Source organism: Cyprinodon tularosa, unplaced genomic scaffold (assembly GCF_016077235.1).
Source record: "Cyprinodon tularosa strain WSP-4 unplaced genomic scaffold, ASM1607723v1 ctg51, whole genome shotgun sequence".
Taxonomy (NCBI): domain Eukaryota; kingdom Metazoa; phylum Chordata; class Actinopteri; order Cyprinodontiformes; family Cyprinodontidae; genus Cyprinodon; species Cyprinodon tularosa.
The window spans coordinates 15,518-42,798 of NW_024039241.1; the positions used below are offsets into that span (position 1 = coordinate 15,518).

General features: G+C 35.6%; 1 protein-coding gene across 3 annotated transcripts in view; it reads right to left on the reverse strand.

Annotated features, from left to right (window-relative positions):
- Window positions 1–27,281, reverse strand: part of LOC119795408 (1-phosphatidylinositol 4,5-bisphosphate phosphodiesterase eta-1-like) — a 77,611-nt gene that overhangs the window by 14,396 nt on the left and 35,934 nt on the right. For 2 of the 3 annotated variants that reach the window (XM_038303404.1, XM_038303405.1), the window contains 8 exons: window positions 17,973–18,119; window positions 12,391–12,634; window positions 12,116–12,245; window positions 8,966–9,136; window positions 7,609–7,702; window positions 5,854–6,057; window positions 5,215–5,335; window positions 1,209–1,380 (listed from right to left, as the gene is read on the reverse strand). In XM_038303404.1, the coding sequence (XP_038159332.1) occupies window positions 1,209–1,380; window positions 5,215–5,335; window positions 5,854–6,057; window positions 7,609–7,702; window positions 8,966–9,136; window positions 12,116–12,245; window positions 12,391–12,634; window positions 17,973–18,119 (1,283 nt within the window). Of the gene's footprint in view, window positions 1–1,208; window positions 1,381–5,214; window positions 5,336–5,853; window positions 6,058–7,608; window positions 7,703–8,965; window positions 9,137–12,115; window positions 12,246–12,390; window positions 12,635–17,972; window positions 18,120–24,935; window positions 25,163–27,281 lie in introns of those variants that run through there. The other variant, XM_038303403.1, reaches the window with a different exon arrangement.

Genomic DNA, 27,281 nt, shown 5'->3' on the forward strand with positions numbered 1-27,281 from the left:
ATTGGACCTTGTCTTGTTGTCAGCAAAAACCAAACCTTTAATAAATTTGATCAGTTGGAGGATGAAAGAATTAGCAGAGACAGGCTGATTTCCAAAGAGCTATTAGCCAAAACCTGGAAAACAGGTTTAAAAAAACGTTGCAATTAGATTATCCATCTGGTCAACAGATTTTTTCCCCTCTTTTTATAATATGACTGAAGATGATTTTAGGTTTAAAACCTCCAATTTGTTTTTTGTTTCTTATATTTCTCATCTGTTCACAGCGCAATATATTGCTATTGCAAGGTACAAAACCTGGAAAGGGGAAAAATAAACTTGAAAAGTCTCAGAAAGTTGTACTGAATTAAACTCTTAAGACAACTTCAGAAAATCACATGAAAATCTTTGATCATTAGGTAAAAAGAAAAGGGAGATTGTATTTTAACATATAACAAAAAGCAAGTGACCAAAGAGGTTTCATGAGCATAAGCATTCTTCTGCATGGTTCAGATCCAAACGTTCTCAAACAAAAATAACAGTGCTTTTATAAAAGCTATTTAATCCAACATCTTATATGCATAAAAATATAAAACACAAACAGCCCAATAGCTGCATCAGTCAAACCAGCACAAAACATTTAGAGTCTTTGTTTTCTCTCGCACTTATCTAGTTGCTTTCCTTTAATGAAATGTGTAACAACTTTTGCATGTAAGAAGAAATTATATGAATTTGTATTTTTATGTTTTCACATGTAATACATTTAGAATGTATAATTTGGAAGATTTTCTCCAGTGCTAAAATGGTTAATATGACAGCTGCAAATGAGCCACCAATTAGCCTGTACTTTCAGTGCATAGGATACAACATTTTTAAACCAAATGTCTGTCTCTGGAATAACTTATTCCAGAACTTTCTACTTCCCTAGCATTTATGATTAATTAAATGACCTACTTCTATTCTCTTCATCTCCTCATAAAGTAGGAAATAATTAGCAGCTGCATGCTTCTGATCATATTCCTTTCTTACTAATGCACATTACAGAAAATGTTGACAGATGAGATATTCTTCTCTCTTCTCTGTAATTGTTTAAAAAAACTACAGAGGGAGAGTGGAAATAGATGCTTTCTTTCACAGATACAGAAGCACAGTTCTCAACAAGTTCACAAGTTTGATCATTAAAAAACAGAATAGTTCCCGATGCATTTAACTATCCACTAATGTATTCTTACTTTGATGAGGATCTTTCCTTGCAGGCTGTGTGGACTGGGTAATGTTTTGGAGTCTCTGCTCAGCACATCTCCCACGTCTAGTTTGTCTCCAAATATTTCCCGTAGGTACTGTGCAATCTTTTTCTGCTGCTGGATGTTACAGTGGTTCTCAATGGACAGGATCACTGGATATCTACAAGAAAGATAAAAAGTAACATGGAGGTTGCTAGAAAAGGACTAAAAATTGAAATACTTATCAATAATTAAGAGAGTTGTCCAAATGTCTGCCGTAACCCCAACATAGAGCACTATAAAGGGGCTACACCATTTTATGAGTGCCTGAATGTTTAGTGGATGAAAAAGTAGTGAACTCAAAATTTCCCACCACACACCTTGAAAAGTAGTGTGCATCCATGGTCCCTAGACAAGCAGATACATCCAACAAATCTTTTCAATATATCTCCTCGCAAAGCATCATGGAATTTTTTTGGGGGGGCGATAGAGAACACAGATGGTACAGGAACAGTGCGAGGAGCCACAGTCACATGACCAACGGTGAGCAAATAAGTAGGGATCATCTGTCCGAGTTCACTAAAAAGTCTACTATAGGTGTTAGGGCGAACGTTTGGACACAACCACAGTTTTAAATATTAAACAAACATTTTTCAATTCTTAGAAAGAAAATTAGAAATTAAAAAAATGCCATAAAGCAATATGATTTCCTACATCTGCTATATGCATTGTGTAGGCATATTATTTAATGTGTTTTTTCACTTTTAGAAATGTCGATGTAATGTTTTGGAGTATTGGCTTGGCTTTTGTCTAATGTTTTTATTTAGAAGACTGTCCCCAACTCAAATGTCACATTTGTCAGACTGAAAACTTCCCCAAGGGGGACAAGGCCCCACTCCCTCCACCTTCTTCTCTGATAGTAAAAACAACACACACCACTAATATGCACAACAGGCATTTCCAATCCTGTGCACAATATAAACTCAACTGTCATTTACATCAACAGAGAAACATTCGGTTTAACCTGACCACACAACCATGATGTGGTTCAGTGAGTTGTGTGAATAATCACTACACTTTAATGTTGCCTTTAGGCTATTAATCATATGAACATGCAGCACTGAGGTTAAGCTCTTAGCCAGATCACCTAGTGAAAAAAAGCAGCAGGAGAAACGAAAAGAGGAGGAAAATAAGGGATAGAGTGTTCAGTTTATTCATCCGTTCTCCCTGTGAGCATTATTAAATATGTTTAATTAACAAAGCTTAATTTATTTGGTATTTTCTGATTTTTCCTAATTCCCCCCTGTCTACCAGGGCAAAACAGAAAATCTGGGTGGAAATTTCACAATTAAACTGACCCTGGTAGAAAGTAGTATGGTTTAAGGGAGCTCAAGTCTGTGGGGTAATGCATATACTGTATTTAATATTTGCTAAAAACCTTTGAGGAACTTCAGAGTTTACAGTTTATATTATCCTCTGGGGTAATTTAGGGGGGTACTGCAGTTTATATTACCATAAAACTTTGTGGTATTGAAGGGAGCATTGCACTTTATATTAGCTTTAATTTTGGGGGCATTGTTATTAACTACTACTGTCCCTATCTAATAATGTAGGAAGACGGTACTGTTTCTATTACCCAAAGCTTTGGGCTGGTGCTTTATGAAAGCATTTTTAAATTTTTATTTGGTATGATTCTTTCAATTTTGGGCACAGATAAATTGATGAATTTCTCAGGTACCAAAGTAGCAAAGAATTTTAGTTTAGTAAGTATCAAATTATGTTTTTAAACTACCGGTATAAAAATGTATTTATTAGCATAGGGATATTGTCATGTCTAAGAATTAATATTTCATATGGACTTAAAAAATGTAAATTGGAACACAAAGACTTTAATCTCAAATTTAAAACATTATAAAAAAAATTGGCAGCATGGATGGTCCAATAGTGTCTGTTTGTATAAAATAGACATCTTTATAACTCAGCTACAGCCAAGATTAGAAACTGTGAGCAGTAAAATTGGAAATATGTCATCATGAAACTGCATCAGTCACAACTATGTTTAGGTACCATTGGGGACGGCAGAAACAATCAGCGGCTCCTCAGGGGAGCCAGACAACACACTGCTCAGCAGATGGTTTAGATGTAGGTACTAATTACTCCCACAATAGTAGTTTCTTAAAAAATATGTCTTCCACCTTTTTTTTACCTATTTATTTCTGTTTAATTGTCTTAAAATGTATTGCCATGAAATCAGTCAATATTGCCTGATTAAAATATGTCATGTGGTTGTTTAAATATAGTTCTTAAATTGGCTTACAGAGGGGTGATGCCCCATCTTATTTTCTGAAAGAATCATAGACGGCCTAATCAGATCAGTTGTCAGCAAAGCTAACCAGAGGATAAACACTTTTTGTACAGTGCTTTTAAATTTTGAAATCTGCCCAAATGTATTAGTACTCCCAAAACCCTGACAGCTCAGGGTGTAGACCAGGAAGCAGAGTTATAGTTGAACACACTTTTCTGCAGCTTCTCTACTGATACTCACCCATTACCCCATCCTGACAGTATCTTGCCCAAAACCAAAATTAAATAAACTAGAAAAGGCATATAGAAGCAGGCATTTGGGTTTTTGTGCTATGTGTATTGGTGAATGAGTTTCTAGATACCTTGAACTTCCCTCTAGAATTGATAAAGAACATTTAATTTAACTTGGATTCTGTCCTTTTCACCTTTCCTTCAGGCTCTGGGACCTTGATTTCCAAGTGAAATATAAATTGTACTAAAACTCTGAGTACCAACCTTAAATGCTAAACTGTTCCAATTACTCAATACTGTGGTTTTCTCTGATGCATATCCATTACTTCCTTTTTCTTTCTATCAACTTTACCTTTTGTTTATGTGAATAGAAACAGCATTATATGACAGCAGTTTCCCTGTATTAGTTGTCTTTGTTTTCCCATTTTAAAAAGAGCTGTCAAGGCAAGTCAAGCCATCAACACCTATGTTTATAGATGGGGGAGATCTGCCTGTTTTTCAGTTGCGTCCTTTTCTCTGACTGTAACTGGCTAGATGTGCTCTCTTCACCCTCTGGCATGGGGGCTGCCTGGCTGTGTGTTTCCTGGACGGGGCCTTCTTTTACAGCTGCTCTTTGTATCTCTGCTTCTGTCTCCTTGAACCCCAGTCGGCCTCGGCAGATGGCCGCTCACACTGAGCCTGGTTCTGATGGAGGTTTCTTCCTGTTAAAAGGGAGTTTTTCCTCTCCACTGTCGCTACAAGTATGGTTGGTGTGAGGAATTGCATTCTGGTCAATGAGTCGATGCAATCAACTGATCTTCCTTAGATAGAAAACTTTGAATCAATTTGAATGTATGATCTGGTGAACTGTAAAGTGCCTTGAGATGACATGTGTTGTCAATTGGCACTATATAAATAAACTGAATTGAATATTCACCCTTATTTATATTTGAAAAATTACACATTTCTGATCAAAAAGTTAGTTAATTAATACTATCTTATATTTTAATTTTCTAAGAAACAGAATTTTAATTTTTATTAGCTGTAAGCTATAAACATCATTACTAGTACCTTGAAATGTATTACTCTTGTAAAAACTAGATCAAGTTCATTTTCTGACAGTGTTTTCTTTTCAGTTATTTTATTATCCAATTGCAGGTCACAAGAAATATTGAGCTACATATATGTTTTACACAATATCAAAACATTTGTGAATAAGCTTTCATTTCACAAATCAGAAGATTCAAAGTATTAATTTATAAACTAAATTCAAAATGAGTATATATTTTTTTTTACAGAGTAGGGAAAATACTTTAAATTGTATATTGGTAGGAAAAAATACTGACTAAAAGCTATGCAAAATGAGTTTAGAGTTTATATAGATATATTCAAGAGACAGTTATATATAGATAGAAATATAGTTACAAATACAGATTTCAGGGCACATTTAGAAATAACTACATTAAAAAACATAAAATAGCAGCAGGTAGCTTTGACTTACTTGTTATTTATGAAGGCATATTTGTTGATGGTCTCTATGACAGACTTGAATGGTATTTTGGATGTCAGGGTATATCCATGCTGCACCATCGGCTCGCCATCGGGTCCATCCCAACAATCAACTATGGGAAAAAGATGTCTAGAAATTTATTTTGAACATTAAATTCATATTTTTTTTCATATTATTTAGAAATTATATTTTAGTATTTGTAATGTGAAACTTCAGAATTTAAAATGTGCGTTACCTTGAGTTGCAGCAAAAGATTTAGCTTTTTTATTATCTTAAAATGCATCAGTGAATTTGGAAAGGATTTTAAATAACAGTGAATATCCTGAAGCATTTAAATGAAGCATTCTGTTGTAACGTTGAGCAGTCAAATACAAATATCTGATAGAAATGGTCTGTTTTTGCTGCAAACATTTTGATTAGTCATAGTGAGAAAAAGCAGAGTGTTAATAATCATGTAAATAATAGTGCAGTTCTGTCTGAGCCATAGTAGAATGGCAGGTTAGGTAACAGGAATCATATCCCGACTGAGCAGTAAGTGTGTGGAATCCTTCCATTTCTGACAGAATTTCCATCCAACGTTTATTTTTTATCTATCTAATAAAGCCATAGTATGAATGCATGAAAGCGCACCTTCCACACAGCGGCAGCCAGACTGCAGCACCCAGGCATACATATCAGTCTTGGAGTGGGAGAGAAGCTGGTCCCCGGTTAGGTATGTGTTATGAGAGGAGGCGATGAAGTAGTTACACAAAGGCTGCTCCATGTCCTGATTCACTTCATTATGCAAAGGGTTGAAAATGTCACACGTCGGACTACGCATAAAACTTGTGAAACCTGTAGAAAAAAAATCCAAATCAGTAAAAGATAAATCCGATGGAATTACACTGAACTGTAAGCACTAAAACATAAATTGTTAAATCCTGTATTTTTTTCTCTTCGTTCCTAAACCATATGTTATCCCAAATACAGGACAAAAGTGATTTGATAATGGTAATTGTAACTGTAGCTAGAAACCAAACCAACCAGTCAAGCTTCCTATGCACTTATGCATAACATTATGACCACCTGTCAATGTATTGTTCTCCCTTTTGTTGTCAAAATTAATTTGCACAAAAAACAATGGACTTCAGAACAGTAGCTGTATTATCTAGCAACTAGATATTAATACCAGTCCTTACCTAAACTTGATACTCTAAGCCCTGTAAATTGAGATGAATAAAATCTTCTTTTTCCACTTTTGAGAGCAAAACTCTTAATTTATAATAATCTGTCACATAATGAATCTATTTTGGTCTTTCACAAAGAAGTGAAGCACAATAAAATTAGGACTTGAAGAGGAAAATAATTTGTAATTAATAGGAGACACACATCTGTGTGACAAATACAGTTAAATTAAGCAAACCATTAATTCAAAACAGTGACAGTCACGATAAAATCTTAACAAGTGATAATCATTTAGCAGGTAGTTTATATGTGAATCTCAACCCTTATGGAGAAGACATGTACAATATTGGATGTCTTTTCAAGAAGACCCACTGATATAATCTGTTGTGCCTGCAGCTGTAATATTTATCTCAGTTCATATGAAACTGTGCCCATCTCTGGGATGTAGGGAACATAATAGTCAAGTCAGACAAACATAGTCACTGTTGGTCTTCATGCCTCAAGATTAGTTTTATTAGTTTCCCAATATTGTCTCGTTTTCTTTCACCACAATCCTTTTTTTATTTAGATAATGTTCAGAGAAGAAGTCACCAATCAGTTACTTAATAAAATTATGATTTATATTTTCAATATATATAAATTTTTTTCACCATTCATTAAAGGAGATTCATTTGTTAGGGCTAAAATGTTCTACGATTAGTTTCTCTAATAGGGCACCAACACACTCTAAATAAACTGGTCATTTTTGGAAAAGTTATTTATTTCTGCATTGCCTTATATTTTCCATTAGGTTATGCCTAAATTTATTGTATAAATATATTGATTTTCATAATTCTGTGGTTTTAGTTTATTTTATCTTTTTTAAAGAATGATATATTTAAGCTCAAATTACTAAACAGGATTCAATTTGACATAGTGCCTGTAGTGCACCAATCATATTCCAAATGTGTGAACTGTCATTAATTATAAAGTTATTCTAACAGTGCACACATGTTTTGTGTGACTTACATCGCCTGCTCACTTGCAAGAGTGGTTTGTGTTTTTATATATGCTCCATATAGATGCTCCATTTTAAATCTGTAAAAAGAAGCGTAATACCTGGCAACAATCTTGCTCAGTAAACCCAGGCCAAACATAGGGAGCTGATAAGAAAGAGTCTAAAGAATGCAGGTGTATAAAAGGTAGAATCTCAGGAAAGGTAGGAACTAACAAGAAAGTTACCTTCTATCCCCAAAACACCTCGTTCTTTGTTTTCATCAGATACCTCAAACTTTTCAACAATTTCCGCAACATACTCCGAAGTCACGTTGGTCATCTATATTGAAACAAAATGAAGGAAAAAAAACATACTTAGATTACAAAACAAGCTTAACTTGGAGGCAACCAGATGTATGCTTAGTTTATCTGAAGTTGATTGGTCATCTATCCAGGGTCTTTGTCAGTTCTGATGACTCTAACAGACCAATCTGTAGTTGGGGCGCTAATGTTTTCAAGCAGGATGGAGGTCCATCCTCCTAAGCACATTCCAAGCCATACTGTATGTAAACTAATAATCTATAATCAGACTGGGTTGTTTATGTGCCATACGATAGGCCATTGAATCATTATGAGTGTGCTTTAATAATTTCAATTCCATGATCTGATTGTTCAGTTATGGTTTTTCCCTATTAACAAAAATGGATTCCTTTACCCCTACTTCAAACCATCTGTCCTTTCTGTCCAAAGTCTGCACAATTAAGTTGAGAAAGGTGTCTCCTTGGTTCTTTAGGTGCAAGTGTACACTTGAATCTTGCTGAGTGCTGCTTGCTCTCCTGTGCCGCACCAAAGCATTTGTATAATTGACACCGAAAAACAGCTACACAAGGACACACCTTTGATGAAAAAAATGTAAATTTTTCGAAAGAAATGACAGATGGCTTAAAAGTGAGGAAAAGGAAGCTATTTTTATTTAAAGGGAAAATCCATCACTGAACAGAATGGGAGGATTGAGGTTTCAGCCTCCAATCATCTACAATTTGGTCATAACTATTTCCAAAGAATTTATGTAAGTACACTCATCATGATTCAAATGGCCTAACTTATAGCCCATACACAACAAAAGCCCCTAACAGCCCAGGTGAATGATGGATTGATCACTGAAATGTATCTGACTCTGCATGTGCTTAGAAGGATGCGCTTCAATGCTGCACAAAACATTAGTGCTCCAACTACAGATTGCTCTGTTAAGAGCTGAGAGAAATTACATGAACTCTTCAGAAAAACAGGGCAACAGCCTGGTTGACTCTCATTTAAACATACATCGTACATTTTTGAAATAAGGTCACTGTTGAAAAAAACAGTATTATTGGAAAATGTGATATTAAACTGGTAAATAAACAGCTAACATATTTATGATGGACTAAGTGCAGCTCTGTGACACATCTGTTATATAGAACAACTGGGGGGTTTCCGATGTAAGAAGATAAATGAAATATTTTTTCTCTCTAATATCAATTAATCTCTTTTATTTAAGAGAGTAAATGAACAAAAATATTTCATCAATTAAAATAAATTCTATTGCTTCTTTGCAACTACTAACCTTCTGCTCCGTGTGCAGGAAATTGGTAAGCTCCTCTGCAGTTAGATGGTCCTTTCTGTCACTGTATGCCATCATAAGCAGGAACAGGTCCCTTCTTAGAGACATCATCTTGTAGAAGACAGAGAACTCCTCGTACGTCAGTGTACCCTGCTGATCATCGGTGTCTGCTTCCTGAAAAGTTGAGCAAGTGATGAATTCTAATTGGCAGATCTATTTACTTTATTTCAAACTGTTTTATTTTCAAGTTATATAAAATAATAACTTATCATCACTGGTAATTAAATAAAATACATTAGAAAACATTAATCCTTGACATAAAATCAAAACTCAACTGTTTTCTATTTAACAGCATAGTTTCATGTGTGATACAAATGAGTATTTGCACACCATCTGACTCATCTGGAAGTCTGTGTGTCATAGTAAAGAAAAAACGATTCCCTTCTCACGAGAAATCAGTAAACATAAACTCAATGTCACTACGATTAAGTCAAGGGAAAAATTGGGTTGATTCAGTCTGACAGAGAGGCGATGAGGCTCCAATGTGTAAAGTCTAACTTAAAAAAAAAAAAAAAAACACACAAGAAACAAATTAAAGAAAAAACAAAACTGATCATCATAGAAAAACTGCAGAGGGCAGATGAAAACTGAATCGGATAAAAAACAAAATCGTTAAACCTACAAAAAGAAATACTTTTTCCTGAACAGAAAGGGTCATTTCTCCAATTTCTTTTTTATATTTTATGATCCTTTTTTGTTTTGCTTTTTGGTGTTAAACTACAACTACAGCAATATATTATTGTAAGCAATGAACTAAAATGAATCCCTTTGACAAAACTACATTCAATCATTCAGTTATACAAGTGTATCTCCCTAATTCTCCTGCCAGTTTTTTTTCTCGTTTCCTTTTTAACATTAACATAAATGCTACCAACAGAAAAGCAAATGATACAAGCCTTCTGCATCCAGCAAATATTCTAAACACAAATGATTTTTCATTATCTAAGCAAACCTTTTAACAAACCATTGAACCAGATGGCTGATTTTACTCTACCAATTTGCTCCAACTAGCATTTAGAATCTCATATTAGCTTTCTCTCATTGTGTCCTTTCGACTCCACACCAACTAACCTAATAACACAAAGAATTCCTTCCAACATGCTCTCATACCAATAAAATAAATAATAATATCTACTTAGACAATGTGGAACGAATTCTCTATCCTTCTTTCTCTCATACACACCCACATACGACTGGGACTAACTGGGATTCACATTGATTTCCATTGAATTTACATTAATTTCAATGACTTAACCCTGACTTCAAACCTGGCCCCATGCCCTATTAGTAGAAGCCTAAACCTAATCCGAAAACAGCCCTTTTTTTTCTTCCTAACAATGTCATGAGGAAGAAAAAGTTGGAAAAGTAGGGCTAGAATGCTAGAACCCACACACACACACACACACACACACACACACACACACACACACACACACACACACACACACACACACACACACACACATATTTTGAAAACAGCAGGATAAATCAGTCCGATGGACTTGGAATGTGTGGACAGAAAATAAACAGATTCTGGGTATTTTAGGCTACACAAGCTGTTAAAATGGCAACGGTACTGTCTATCAGAGCATAAACAGAAGAATAAAAAGTGATAACTTTCTCAGGCTGGTATAAATCCAAGTGTGTTATTTTATTGTGTTATTTTACACCAGGATATAGGAAGAAAACACACAAGGATATTTTCCTTGTTGACTGAATATGTCTTTAAGTTTTTTTTTTTCAGAATACCTTAAAGATAGCATGGAAAGTAGCTTTTAGAGTAGTATTGACTAGGGCTGCAACTAACAATTATTTTGCAAATTGATTATTCTGTCGATTATTTTATCGATTAATAATCAGATAGGTTTCTTAAAGAGCATTTTATTACAAAAGGAAACCGGGTGAAATTAAAACTTTTCCACTTGAGTTCTGGATAGAGCATATTGACAGAGGAAAATGTTTTTTTTGTTTGTTTTTTTATTGTAAATGTAAAATCTTTATGTTTCTTTTTAGATTTTAATATAATTACTGCTTTAAGTGGGTTGCTCTGTCAGCTAAAGGCATGTTTTAGAGTCTTTGTACTCCAGTTAATGAATAATTGATTACTAAATTAGTTGACGATTATTTCAATTTTTGATTAATCACAATTAGTCCGATTAATTGATTCAACCCTAGTATTCACATCCTTTTAATCTTTCCTGAGTCATTAAGGTTGTTTGAAACATTTTGACCATTTCAAAAACTTACATTCCACATTGTCTCTTACTTGAATTAATACATTCCAAACTCTTAGTCCTATCTCACTATTCCTTTAACATTAAGAGCATATTTAGGACTTCTAATAAATAAAACTCCACTCCCTGAACCAAAATAAACATGACAGCGCCAGAAGACACACTCATAGCTGTCACATCTGTTTTTGTCAGAATCAACAATTTCATCTCTAAAAGATGAATAGCAAGAGGCTGGGATTTCTCTTGGTGTCTGCTGCTATTTAATTTGTTACCTAGATTGGCTAAAACCGCATTTTTCTAGGTGGACACTTTGCTTAATTAGCTCAAAAAGGTTAGCTGAACCTCGAGCAGTCGGCAGCCATTTACTTTTGATAGACATCATAATGACAAATTGTGCTGTCTTTTGCTTAGATTTTTTTTCTAAAAGGTTTATTACCTTTTATTGCTTAACATTAATTAATCCACCTACTGCCACTGTTTTTTAAACAACTAGTTTGATTGTTTGTAAATGATTTCAGATAAAAACCTGGTAATTACTAGATTGCTCTTCCTGAGACTTGATGCAATTTAGGGCTGAACAATTTACCAAAAATCAACATTATTATTATAAAGTCTCCTCGAAAAGGCTTTTGAGTATGCTAAAGATGTTTTTGAGAGACAGTAGATCTCTCAAGAGAGATAGATCTGTGTTTTATAACTTGTTAATATGTTCACAACTTCTAAAATGAATTGCAACCTTTCTAGAGACAAAGTCTATTAATAGAAGATTTAAGCAGACTTCTTAATTGTCAGTTGATTGATACAGTGTGCTATAAAATAGTTGAACCTCAAAATAGCTAATGAATCAAAGTTCTCATACCTGAAACATTTGCTTGACCTTCCTGCGTGGCAGATTAACATTAAGCTTGTGAAGAAGTTGATAGATTTCGTCAATGTTTAGCAGGCCGTCTCCATTTTTATCAGCTTCCTCAAACGTCTGCTTCATCCACGTTAAACACTTGCATTAAGGAACATGGTTACTCTTTGTGAATTTCCTTACATCAAAAGTAATGGCAGTTTAAACAGTGAGACAAATAATCAAACTTTAATGAAATTGCAGTAAAGGATAAATAATACAGAGAGAAAAAAGGATATTGGTCATGTGTGCGTTGCCGCTTGGCCAACGAGTCCTCGTCACTTATCCCGGCCATCAGGTAGCGAAGGCCAGTGATCCAGGTTCTGGCCTCCTCTGCATTCGATGTAACCAGGTCGAGTGACTCCATGTGGTTTCCATGATAAACCGTAAAGCAGCAGGCCTGATCAAAGCTGCCATCTGCATGCCGATGGAAGACATCTGACTGACCACCCTCCGTCACCTTGTAAAGGGAATCTATGGTGACTACCGTGTTAAGAAAAGACAGAGAAATGAATAATAGTTAATAAATATTTACAAATTCCTTTATTAACTAAAATGTTGTAGTATCAAATTGCATATATAATCACACCTCGGTAAGTATAAAATATTAATAAGTCCCAGTCAGCCCTTATAATACTTTTTTTTTTGTGAGTACACCTGGGTAGACATTGAAAAAAGTTGTAAGTCTGCAAACAGGCAAGAAATCAAACCTTTAGGTATAAAACAGACTGAATATGTGGAGAAAAGGGAGACTTGCAAGGTTTTAATATGGTTGCTTATAACATTTTGAATAAACTTGTGATTTAAATATTGGCAGGATTGTGATATTCAAGGGACACAAAGCCAGTCTAGTCATCAGTGATATTTTTCCCCACACTTTCATTATTTACAATAGGTACCTTATCAGCATATTACATTGCATGACACAAATCACAATTTACTATTTCTCTAGATCCACAGTTGTTCTCCTTTGCTCCAATGATTGGTCGCCTGGGTGTTTATTTATTTTTTTAAAATTTTTTATATTTGTTTATTTATTTATATATTTTATGTGAATGTTATTTTTAGCCATGTTTTAGCTGTTTTTTTTTTTTATTTATACTGTTTTATATTTTACTTATTTATTTTTCTTTACAGCTGTGAATGTTTTGAAGAACAAATTTTTATTTAACAAATAAAATTGGATTGGATATATTTTTAACTCTGTCACTTATTCTATTATTTTTATAAACTTTTTAAGGTCCATATTTGTGTGACCACCTTTGATGTAATCTTTTGCTGCTCTAACACTTACATTATGTCTATGGCACTTTCTGCGTAGGTACAAGTTTTTATAGGTGTGCGGTGTGGAAATTCTGTCTGCACAAACTCCATGAGAGGCATGGAAGCCCAAAATTATGTAATAGCGTCAAGTTTTAGAGATGCGCAATTCCAGGCAACCACCAATGTCCCTTTACAAGGTCATTGATGGATGTTATCTCGAGAAGCTGTTAATATTTTTTTATTTTGTTTTTTTGTGGTGGGGGTGGGGGGAGTTCCATAGATTTTCGTTTGGCTTTATTGTACAAACATTGTCTGCATTATTGTTTTTGCAAGCCTCTTTATTAATATTATTCTCCTGCTATTATTTCTGACAGTACAAATATGCTTTAATGCACACAAAATATATATCAATTGTCTTCCATTGTACCATTGCCTCCTTTGGGGTCACAATGACAGCAGACATTTTTATACCACACTTGTAAAAATTGCAAAAACAATATTGGGTTTAGAATTTTAAAAATTGCTTTGCACCTGGACAATTTTTACATTTGAATTTCTTCCAGACACAAATTTGTGCAGTGTGATCATTAGAATATGATCTGCAAACTGATAAAAGCATACATGCAATAGAAGGTTTGCACAAGCTGTCTGCTGAATTGCAAAAACAAATCACACAACAAACAAATTGCTCTGTCATTCAACTCTTTATGCTTAAGGTATAAAATAAAAATTCTATTGTTTATTGGATGGAGTTTGAATGCATAATAACTGTAAATAGGTTATGACAGGAGGTTGTTGAAGTAAGAGCTTGCTGATAGTGTGGGGGGCTAGGTGGTGTGATAGGTTGGATGAGGGGTGGTGTAGAGAGAATGGCTCACCCAGGAAACATTCTGTATAATACAAGGTAAGGCATACTTCAGCACTGTTCATACTCCAAGAAATCCAAAATGCTTCAATTTGAATCAAAGAAGAAGATTAAAAATATAAAACTTTAATATTTTGAGAAACATTTCAGATTTAGGATTATGGAGACATTTTTCTCTGTAGCCTGGACACTGGTGATGGAATGGCAAATGAAAAACGAAGTGAACTGGATTGAGTCCAAAGTAGACTGGGGCAGAGGTAGGTTGCAGTTTAGTTGAAAGGAAGATGGAGCTATGGATGAGGCAGCTTAAAAAGAGGAGCTTCTGATGCTTATTGGCTGCTCTAAAGGCACGGAGAGCAAAATAAGACTAACAGAGGTAGATGGTCGGAAGGAGCAGGAAGCCACGACAGAGTCTTTCAGACTGAAAGAAAATAGCATAAGTTTCATTTCAATGCTACCTTCAATGTGCTTAGCATGTGTAGCCTTCGATGTCAAGCTACTATATATATATATATATATATATATATATATATATATATATATATATATATATATATATATCATTGCCAGAAGTACTGTTATAAAACTATATACATCACCTGCTGTATTCATTTTGGAGGTTTTATGCAACAAAAATCAGTTGAGAAAAGTACATGTTCTACAACTGTTCATGACCTGTGGTTGTCCAGTTTGCCCACAGAAGTTTCTGTACAATATACCAGCCACTTGGTTATGACGTGTTGTGGGAAAATTTATATCTTTCTCTAATTATATATTAATATTCATATTTACTCACTATAAAAGTTTTCACTCAGTCTGTTTCTCTCTCAAGGCCACACCATTCCCTGCAGAATGTTGTTTGTAGACCAGACATAGCTTCTTCCCATAACAATCCAGATTCTTTCTCAAGGTTTATTCATAACATGTTACTGTTAAGCAAAGTGTGTGTAATTTGGTATGACTCTGACTGCTTTCCATTGTTGTAACTAGGGGGGGACGAACCCTGCCCAGATCAGAACAGAGCAGAATGCTGTGCCATGATGACTGTTCTCTCTTTGCAAAGATTATTAATAAATGTGCCAACTGAGTGAAATCCATCGATCTCCGTTTATTTAACTAGGATGAATAGTTGAATACTTCTTTCCCACGACAGACCTATCATGCATTTCTTACCTAAAAACATCTTGTACCCTGCTGTGAGATGCTGGTTGGTTGTACATATTGCCCACTGAGGTGTTACGACAGATAATATGATGAAAATATTCTTAAAAATCACGCTGAAAATAAACCATGAACTCGACAAATTATTTCCTCCACTTTGTCTGCTTTAGTCTATCCTTTTAAACAGTACAGAGTAAGCAACTGCTTAAGGCTTGAGAGACTTTCACAGTCTAATGAGATTTGTGTGAACTTGGCCATCTGAGATCCTGTCTGTGTTAAGAACAGCCTGCAGTGGATTGTGTCCTGTTCTGAATTCTATACAAAAGCTACTCATGCATTTTAACCTGTGCCTGTGTCTACCACTGTGAAATTACTTTCAAACATTTTAAGAAACTCATCAAAATTAAACATTTATTTAATTCAAACAGTAAATCTTGTGTTTTTAAATGATCACCAGTTCCATTGTTTAGAATCTCCTTAGAAATGCATAAAAATGTCCAAATACATTCAATTTTATTATTTCTTGTTACATAATCTCATCTCTCAAATACTGCTGTTACTAACAATATGGCAGCCTTGTTCTGATCCTGAACAAACACACACCCACACGCACACACACACACACACAAACATGCACATTCGAGTAAATAACCTGGAAGTTGTTGTGTTTTTTCTCATTATGTCAAGAGAGATGATCTAAGCAGCTTATCAGAGCTTGACATTTCCCTAGAATACACACTAAAAAAGATACCCACATTTACACACAATTGGGTGCCTGTGGACAGATGTTTGCTGCAGCGGGTAAGATGAGTGAATCCTACATGATAAAGAAGCGACAATGATGCTTTGACAGGGCAATGCAGTGTTTATTGTTAATCCCCTCAGAGCTGCAGCAATGTGGCTGGTAGATTCAGATTATTTTAAAGCTCTACAGATGCTCTCGGAAAAAATAAGGGATACTAAAAAATTGAGGAGTAAAATGTAGACAAATTTATAACATAAACCGGGATTATTGTGATTGTGTAAGTTCACTGCATTAATCTGTGTATTTAAATTTGTGTATTCTTTTTTGCAAGACTGTCTTGAGCCAAGGCATTGCCTGGATCCCTGATGACTTAAGCCCAAGGGGTCAGTTAGGGTCAAATATGAGGGGAGGCTGAGGTTTCCCCCGACCCTCAGAGGTGTGAGCAGAGGCTGAGGTGTCCCCCAGGGACAAGCACAAGTCAAGGTTTTAGGAGTAGGCTCTACAGCAGCAATGTGGTGGGCTAGTTAAGGGAAATGCAATTATTGGTGCCAGCAGAACATCCTCACTGCTGCCTTATAATCCCATTCCAACTCTTTATGGTTCTTCTCCAACTCTGGGTATAGATGGAGAGTAAAATGTATGAGGTGGTTAAAATCGTGGGCATAAACCTAACAGAGTCTTTTTCAGTTTATTACGTCTAACCAAGGTAACAGAAAACCCAGTTTGGATACCTTGAAGGTGTCTCATACCTCTATTCTTCTACTGCTGAATCCATAAGTCAGGGTCTATGAGCATGACTCCTGAACAGATTATGTATGCCAGCAATGGGTTCATATTGCCCAGATAATTCTATTAGGTGATCTTCTATTCTAATAGAATATTATAATTCTATTAGGTGATCAATACAGAACCTAATATTAGCGAAACATAGTGGGCATTTTTGAAAGATTGATTAAAAAAACAGTATAATGTCCTGGTGAAGAAAGGCAGGGAAATTCAAATATCGAGAGAAGGCTTTCTATAATCTGGCAACAGGGGTCTGTGGGGACCCAGTATATAAAGCCCAAAGAGGTGTAGAGTATGAGTTTGATTACACTGTAACAGAAGAGTACAGCTGCAGCTGATTCTAAGTGCAGCAGCAGGGGGCCAGGCCAGGGCATTACACATTCAGAACTTATATCATTTTCATATCTGAATTTCTCCATTCTAATTTGTACTTTCCCATAGGTAGAAAATTTTTACTTTGCTAGCGAGACTCCGGTTTTACTGATAAGATTCTCATGAAACTTTGTTATAGGTTAAAAGAATAGCCCCCTGGTCTATCTTGATTGGAAAGTCAGACGCAGAGAATCAGGAATGGTCTGCCCATTTAATTAAAACATGTTTAAATTGCTACAGGTATCAAACAAACAATTTCTCAGATCATATGCCAAACTGGATCAAGTGTCTCAAAATTATTGTTTTTTAAGGAAATAATACTATTCTAGCTTTTTCATAAGGTGTTGAGGTTGCAGTAGAAAAGAAGCATGTTTGTCAAAATAACAGGTTTTGGCCAAGTTCAAATGAGGTGTTTAGAGCTAACAAGTGTTTTTTGCACTCCAAACCCCTTCTCCTTATCCTGTGCAACTTTAAGTAGCAGAAAAAAACAAATAAAAATCAAATGATGAATATGTTTATAGTTTTATAATTATTCTATATGATTTTGACAGAGTTTGATGTATGTTAAAAGAAAGCAAAACACAAAAGATAGAACCCATACAGTCAAACTACATTAAAGTCCTACTCACTCTTGGCTTTCTCACTCTTGCGTGAAGGCTTCCAGCGGATGCAGGACCGATGCTCATCCAGGTAGAAGAGTCTAACCAGTCCTTTGGATCCTGCCTTCAGCTTCACCATCTGAGTCCCAGACTGCATCACACTCATGCATCGCTCCACTGTGGGGAACAACCCAAACAAGACCTAGTGAACTCATTTAAAACACAAATGCAGCAGGGGCAATGCTTTATTTATGCTTTATCAGGAATGATTAAGGTGATGTGTAAAAGAGCCGTACAGCTGATATGACTCAGTGTCCAAAGTGAAACAGAGAAGCAAGTGCATAAAGGCACAAGGGTGTCTGGTGCTGGTTTAAACTCCAAAGAGGCAAAATACAAAAGTTGAATCTGTTTCCTTTTCTACTCTTTGTTTCCCTGAGAGCATGAAGGTAGCTAAAAACAAGCTAAAGATAATGCTGAGGCAGGTGGGATACATTTTTACTCTTAAAAAAAAAGTGTTTTCTGTGTGTGTGGAAATCTCTAAAAAATCACCCCAGCAGTAGTACATTTATGTAGTTTCCTTTAGGGAAACACTTTAGTATCCTCATATCTGTGTTAATATGTATATCTATATATGTATTAAAACAGTCCAATTTAAGACTAGGTTTGATGGTAAATGACATTCTTTTGTATTTGCAAATGTTTTGTTTTATATTTTTTATGGAAAGTGAACTCAGAGGAACTAATCAAATTAATAAGTGGTTAGGGCATAGGACTTGGAATCCTGAGGTTCTGAGTTTGAGCCCCACTCCCACAGACTTTCACTGTAGGTCTCTGAGCAAAGACCCTAAACCCCACAATGCTCCCGGGGCACCACACAATGGCAGCCCACTGCTCCCCAAGGGGATGGGTTAAATACAGAGGTACATTTCTCCAATATGAGATCAATAAAGTTTAATTATTATTATCAAACAGTTTGAAATTTTCAAATGCCTCTACCCATCAGCTTTCCCCTGACATGTCCGTAAGTTGGTTTGCTAACAATTTTCCAACAATCACACACAGGAACATGGAGGCAGAGTTCTCCAAGTTTCTGGTAGTTACCTAACAGGAATACATACAGCGATGTCAACCAATACTGATTTTTCCCTTCTTAGGAGGGGAGCCTATTGTGAACAAACAATTGCATTTATTTATTTGATGATGTGGCACACTAGATATAAAAGAAACTGACTTGCTTCAGAACATAAATAACAGCTTAAACTTTTTCTTATATACAAAAAACTTTCACATGTTCAATCTTAGACAGTCGTTTTAGTTTAAGATCGCAATCTTACAATGAGTAAACATAAATGTTTAAACTTAGAAATATGTGAACTTAATGCTTTCCCTCGACGGATTGTTGAAAAAGATTTAAAGATCTCTTTAGCTTTCCCAAAGTTACCATGGGAGCTTGGGCTCCCTTAGGTTAATGCTCTCTTTTAACTTAACCCTGCTTTAAATGTCTCAACAACTTTTCCATAACATTTCTGGTGTGTTCTTGTGTTTTAATGATGTTCTTTGTCCACTCCATATATTTGAATTTTTTAGAAGTAACACACAAGTGATATGCCATAAGCCATGATATTGATTTTAAACATTGATAGAGCAAGATGCTTTTCTCTACTCTCCAAGCTTAAACACTCATAGGAAAATGTGATGCCTACTGTGCTTAGTGTAAAGGTTTTGCAAACCCCCACACTCTTTATCTTTCCTAAGGATCTAAAGAGAGAAAGCGACATTGGAGAATAGAATATTTTACAGCCCAGGGAATCTCACTCTTTAGACTGCCTAAAAGCTAAGTGGACCTTTAGGCTACTTCGAGAACCAGATTTCTGCAAAGCAAACTGTCTGCAACTTTCTCTCTGATTTACAGCAATAACTTGGAGCCAGAGATCTCATATGTTGTAAACCAGAAGACCCAGAAAAAGATGCACCTGGCCTTCTCTACAGAGGTTACAGGTCTTGCAAGATAAGGAACGTTTTTCCAGCTTGACATATTCACTGTTGAGAAAGCAAGTCAACAGAAGCAAAAGCTAGCTGATTGTTTTGTGGAGTGAATTGTCTCTGTAAAGTGCCTTTAATTGTTGTGAATAGCGCTATATTATTAAATTGAATTGAAATAAAATTTAATAAGATAATTTTTGTTGATAAATTTGTATATATTGATTGGAAGTTCTTGTTAATGTATTACATACTTGTGCAGAGTTTACTGTTTCTTCTTCTTTTACTTATTTGCCCTTCAGCCAGTTTGGCTTGTGTTCACAATAACACTAGAATGCAGACATTATTTTATTAAATAGTATAAAGTTAAATAACATAAAGTTACAACAGTATGTAGTTGCATAACACAAGGCATTTAACTTGTCTGTGTTATTGTGCCTTAGTGTAGACATAAAGTTCTCACAAAGGTAGTACATCCCTCATAAATTTGTAAATATTTTAACCTGCCCGATGAACCATTTACCCCTGCCCAGGGTAAAACAAATTGTTAGAATTAAAATGTCTCCATTTCAAATCTTGTGCCTTCAGGTGTTTAAAAGTTGTTGTTATCTCTCTCACACTCCTGCATTGGTCGCTGGATATTCCAAAAAAACGTTAAAAAAAACCCTAAAGATCTGAAAATGAAAAACTGTTGTTTTGTGTAAAGATGCCAACATGCTTAAATTGAGCTGTGGTCAGGACTATAAAACAGTTTAAAAGAACATGTTCCACTCAGAACAGGGGTCTCGATGATTAAAAGAAGTTGAGTGCAAATGCTCACTGTCATAACCGGAAATTGTTTTTACAGTATGAGTGCTGGCAGCATTGCTGTAGAGGTTATAGCAATCAGGGGTGGCTCTGTCAGTACTCAGGCAGTGATGGTTCTAAAAAAAGATTCACCAAGGGGGCCAGGTTGGGGCCAGTATATTTTTCATGGGGACCCAGGAAAACAAAATTATACATAAAACCGGGAAACAGTATATCATTTGATTTATAAAGGGAGCCACGAACCAAAGAGCCACTCATGGATCAACTAAAAAAAGTGAAATGTCCAAGTTTGTCGTTAAATTAAAATGTTATGGTGTTCCAATTGAAAATTAGTATGTTTTTTAACAGTTAATTTCACTTTACCTAAAATTTAAAAAATCCCGTACAACAGAAAAAAAAACAACTGAAATAATTAATTTCCAAGTAAATATCTGCTGTAAGTCAAAAGTGATAGTGTTGCATGACCACATGATGTCACTCACATTTTTCAATAAATATGACCTCATTGTCTGACCCTTTCATGATGGGTGTGATCGTAATGCAACGCCATGACCAAAGTTGCTGTTACAAAAAATAATGAGTTCTATTCAAAATACAAATGCAATAGTAATGGCTTTGCATGGTGGTGGACCAGACTTAATTTCCAGAAACATTAGTTCTGTCAGCTGCGGGGGGTCAATTGAGAAACCATTAATGCCAATATGTACTTTAACATACATACAGACATTCCACCGAATACTTTTTTTTTTACTTTTACTTGAGCAATTTCTTGGATGACAATTTTTTACTTTTATTTGAGTAGAACATTGTTAAAGTAGTGCTACTCTTACTTGAATACATTTTTTTGGTACTCTACCCACATCTGATAAGTAAGAGGTGGGTAGAGGAAGTATTCCAACATTAAAACCTTCCCAAAGTCACCTGAAAGACAAAATCCTGCCTTCCTAAATAAACTAAGGGCAAACTTACTGAATTTGTTAAGCATGTCTGCAGACCTGTATGGCATCGTCAAAGAAAGGTGGAGAAGCACAAGGTCCTAAATGTGCATTAACACAGAATGCAAGTGCCTGGGTGGAGCAAGTGATTTCTATGTCCCCATATCCCCATGTAAAAGCACGTTCAGGAGTGAATAACTTTTCATAATGTAATGTTTTAAGCAATGTGGAGCAAAGCAGAAAGGAGGTTTGCACAGTAAAGTGCAGAATAAAGCGAAGCAGGACTAAAAGGAGGGATGGTAGACAGAGAGAAAAGCTGAATTTTACTGGAGTTCAAAAATCTTAAGTTTTCATCCAATTTAACATTCGTTACCAAAAAGATTAAGATAAGATGCTCTATACCCAAATACTTTCACATATATAAATGTATGCTTGCGGTTTGAGCATAGCATGTATGACAATATGATAAATATAGAATGGTGAGTCTTGGGCTTGCTTTACCAAAAGCTACACATATAGTACAAATGCAGTGCAGGAACAATAAAAAATATATCAATCTTATCCAAAAAGAAGAAAAAAACTTTTCATTGAAGATATTGAAGTGATTTAATGGTAAAACATTCAGTTTCTCAAAAATAGCAAGATTATGATTAGCAAAAAGCACACATTCAGAAGCTGTAATCGAAAATAGCAAAATGCCTCTTCTGATAAAACCAATGATTATCTACAAAGACAGCTAAAGTCAAACCACTCATGGCCCTAAAACACATGTTTAAGCATGCTTGACAGTGCATGCACTCACCAGAGTGCTTGTCAACAGCCTCTCTAACCCGAGGATAGGCTGTGGAGTGAATTGTGTTTGGTTGTTTTTCAGTCCCGGATGCTCACTACTGGCATGTTTTAAAACAGAACATTTTTAAAACATAAGTTTTGAACATTTAAATTACCTTTCATTGTGTAATAAAATTCACACATCCATTAAAGATCTCACAATCTGCCATGTACGGTAGCCGTGGAGTTTTGGGGATCTATTTTGCAAAAGCTGCTAAAGTTAATCTAACTGGTAATGCTGGCGAATTTGAGCTAGTCACTAAAAAAGGGAGAGATCAGTGAAAGGAATGTGGTCTGATTGGGATTTAGAGAAAGTATAATGGACTGCTAAGGTCAGGCTTTCTACCATCTGCATCTGACCATGAAGTTACATAAAATACAAGGAATTACTGTTATACTCTCGTAGAATCAAATTACAGTTGGTTAAATAACAAGCTATTGTGACCACCATTTAAAATCATAATTTTATTATACACACACACACAAATTCTCCTAAAAACATAACCTCCTTGGCGGAGCGAATGAATGTCATATATTTTTTTATAAGTTATAGCTTCATATGAAATGTAACCTAAAGCCAGTACACTTTTGCCAGTATTTGATATACATAATTTCTAACTGCAATTCTTCAACATCTCCCAATCACAATGTCACCACAAGAACTTATTTTTTGCATTAACTAAGAGTAAAAGCTAAAATATAGAATAAAGGGATATTATCCTCCTTAGAGCTGCGAGCCAGAGTATGATCCTACTGTAGGTCAGAATTACTGAACAGTAGACCAGTTTTGGATTAAATGCTCCTTACCCCCAAATATCTTTACAGATATATATTTTCTTCCATGTCCATTCAAGCAATGATCATTGGATTTTGTAAATCTAAGAGTTCATTTGTTTATTTTAATTTTTCCAGGATTTGCGAATCCTTTTGGTAGTGGTTGATACTGTCACCACCATGTTTAACCATAGATAGAATTTTCTGCACAAAAAGCCTTATGTATTTAAGGCCATAATTCTAGTTCACTATTTTTATCTACCAAAACTCTGAACAGAACACTTTTTGTAGGACTGGATGTTTTCTGAGGGGATCAGGGGTTTAAATACAAATGGAAAATTCATTTTTTAGACATTTATTTTTAAAAAGGTTTGAAAATCATGTATTTTTTGTCCTCCTATTTAAAATATATGAACACTTTTTGTTGACTTAAGTTAAACTCTCAATGAAATAGACCAAATCTGTTTGTAATCCAACAAATTGTTTGTATGTATGTGTGTGTGTGATGTGTGGCCATGTTTTTCTCACCGTGTGAGGACAATATCCCAGAAAAATACTACATTTTGGGGACTTCTAACATATATCATATAAATAATTATACAAGGTACAGTATTTTATACGACAATTAATATTGCATAAAAATAGACACAAAAGTTAGCCAGTGTATATGTGTAATGCACTCCATGCATGTATGTTAATGTATAAAAGCTCATCATCTCTGTCGGCACAGAGCATAGACGAGATCAAAGCTTTGTCTTGGCACACTGGCTGAGCTAATTCAAACACATTTTAATGGGCTATGTGATGAAGAAAGCCCTGTCTTAATTAGAGCGATATAATAGGGCAAAAAAAACAGAACACCGGATATATCACCATTGACATTTCAGTAAAAACTGTTTATTTAATTGTCCTCTTCATTCATAAGGAGCATCTGAAGATTCCTATATGTGAAAAAACTAGACAGTACTAATGTTTCACACAAACGATCTGTTTTGGGATTTTTTCTAAGGGCAAGTATAACGGACAACACTCCTTATATTCAACATTATATATTTATTACAACAAAATTTTTATTCACCAGCATCTGCCTGGTTCTTCATGCACTATTCATGTGGCAGAAGGCAATGATGCCAAAAAAACATCCCAGCCAATTCAACAGTGGTGCCACACAAAGAGCACAGCAATCAGACACAACGCAATGGTTCATAATAGAGACTGGTGCAGCTCTTATGACCTGAAGGGTGATTGTGTGCAGAGGTTTTATCATAATGTGCTCCAGCTTTGGTTGACTGGCTGTCCATGAATTATGTTAACACATGATTTGTGATACAAGCAATGGCGGATCACACAATAATTAACTGAGTGCCTCTGATAAACAAGCTCTCTGCAGGTTCAAAGTCACAGTTTGCTGGATATTCTGGTAATACATAAACATTAGAATCTGCTCTGCTGGTTTCATAAATCACACAAGCATGAAATATGTTCATCATGACACATGCCTGTGAGCATACATGCACTGATATTTATTATGACAACAACAAGTAAAGACAAAATATTGAATATTGGGAAAAGGAAGCGAATAGTAACTGTATGTTTAGAATTATTTGCTTCTCAATCCAAATAAAAAGAAAAGAATCATAATTTAATTTCTCTCTTTTTTTCTTACCAGTTTGGGTGAGTCTATATTTGTGCGGTACAGCCACTGTGCCACCAATGTGGTAAATGTTACATGCCAGGACGGATGCCCCCGCAGACTTTTCAGGTGAACCATAGAAAAACGTGGATCGCACTTTTCGCTTAGACAAAACAGCGCGGCTGAAAAGCGAAGAACAAATTTCACCCATTTCTCCATCCAGAACCACAGACAGTAAAGTTAAGTTAACTCCCAGAAGGCAACCCAAGGTGCTACAGATGAATTTGAAATATCTGAAAAATCTTCAGTTTCTCTTTCAAAATCAGACTTGACCAAATTAGGGGTTCAAATGTAAAAAAAAAAAATAAAAAATAAAAACTTCTACTGCTTATCTTCCTCTTCCTCTGTGCTCTTATCTGCAGCAGCGTCTTCATATGTTTGGATACACACACACATCTATTTTTCTCTTGGTCATCTGTTCTCCACTCCCACCACCTTTTCTCCCCCCATCCACCTCTCTCTGATGTTCGCAGCTCTCTCAGAACCTGTGCAGCTGTGGCTGTGGAGATTTACATACAGCGATTTAACAGTTACACTATTGTTATTTTATTTTATGTAGGTGATTATGAGAAGCAGGAAAAGAGGATAGTGCAGCTTACTGCTTAGGTTCAGTCAGGTCAACCAGTGAAATACAGGGATAAAAACGATGACATAACATCCATGATAATGCACTACCCGAAGTAGAATTTAATGGCTTGTGTGATAACAAAAAAGTCAAACAAAGCACATCTGTCTGTCTTTCACATAATGTTCCACTGCTTCAGACGGGCCTTTTATTCAATAGCAACAATCCGCAACTTGTCTGTGATTTGATTAAAAAAGCTGCAATATTTTTTATTTAACAGGGTATTTCTGTTAATGTTGCGCTTTATGTACATTTTTTTAATTCCAGTCATTGTAAAGTGGTTTCCACTGAGCTTTTTCTAGTAGAAAGGGATTTTGACCTCACATTGTGGTCAGAATGCATCTCTTGCTCATTATTCTCAAAGCTGTTTTCCCACTTTAGTTTATATAATAACATTGGGTTTCAAGTTTGATCTATGATAATTATATTATAGAGAATCTCCAATTGGCCAACAAAAGTCTAAAACATGTTACATGTTGCATGTTTAACTTCATAAGGAAAAATATCCTACATCTAACGATTTGGATCTTATAGATCATTTTGAGCTGTACTAGAAAGTTCTATATGTTAAAATGTAGTTGAAAATCTTTTCGGCCTTAAAGGACTCTTTTGATTACATAGACTGGGGTTTATTCTAAGAGGACACTAATCTGGAGGAATATACGACATCTGTGCTGTTCTACATCTGTTTCTGCACCACTACTGTTATACCAATAATAATAATCAGGGTTGTTTTACAACCAGAAATTTTGCTAATGCCTGGGATGGAAATTTTAGACCAGGAATTTTCCTACAATGAAAAAGCTAAAAAAAAAAATGGAAAAGTGAATTGAGGAGCACTTTCATAACAAGCTCCACGCATCATCTGGAGTGGCATTAGGGTTATCACAGGCTGTAGGAAGAGCGAACAGCGGCTTAGCCATGATCTAGCTCTGCCTGACACCTTAAGCAGATTCTTTCAACACTTCGACCTTTAAAGCAGCAAAAAGTCAGAATATCATCCACGGTCAAACCTGCAGCATAAGCCTCTCATCCTCTCAATTACATGAGGTGAGCTCCAACGTTGTGCGACTCTGAGCCACAAGGGGCGCTGGACTTAATTTCCAGGTTAAGCTCCCTGAGAGCAACCTGTAAGACTACTCCGTCACAAAACTAAACAGTCTCCCCTGGTGCATTAGTTTAAGAGAAGTAAACATCAACAAGGCTACATGTGTTGAACAACTTGGAGGTTTATTTTACCTTTTCCTGCAGCTCTCTGATGTCTCTGTTTGCCTGTTTTCCTTCATCTTTGTACCTGTGCCCCAAAAAAGCAAATAACCCCTGCCTCAATGATTAGCGCTCTATGGCTTTGACCTCAGTCATCCCAACATGCGTCGTCAGGATCCTCCTGAAATACATCAAAGACAGAATGCTGCTGGTGTACACAGCAGGTAGTTCACCTACAGGGAGAATCTCTCCACACAGGATCCTGTATCATTAGCACTGCACTTTGCTCTGACTCATTTTGAGCATCCCAACACCTACAGGTTGCTTATTTTTGTCGACTTCAGCTCAGCCTTTAACATGGTCCTTTCTAACAGGCTGACCTAAAACTCCACAACCTTGATTTGACTGCACTACTTTGCCCTTGGACCTGTGATTTCCTCAACAACAGGCCCAAGATGATGAGGATGAGGAACCCACTAATCTCAAAA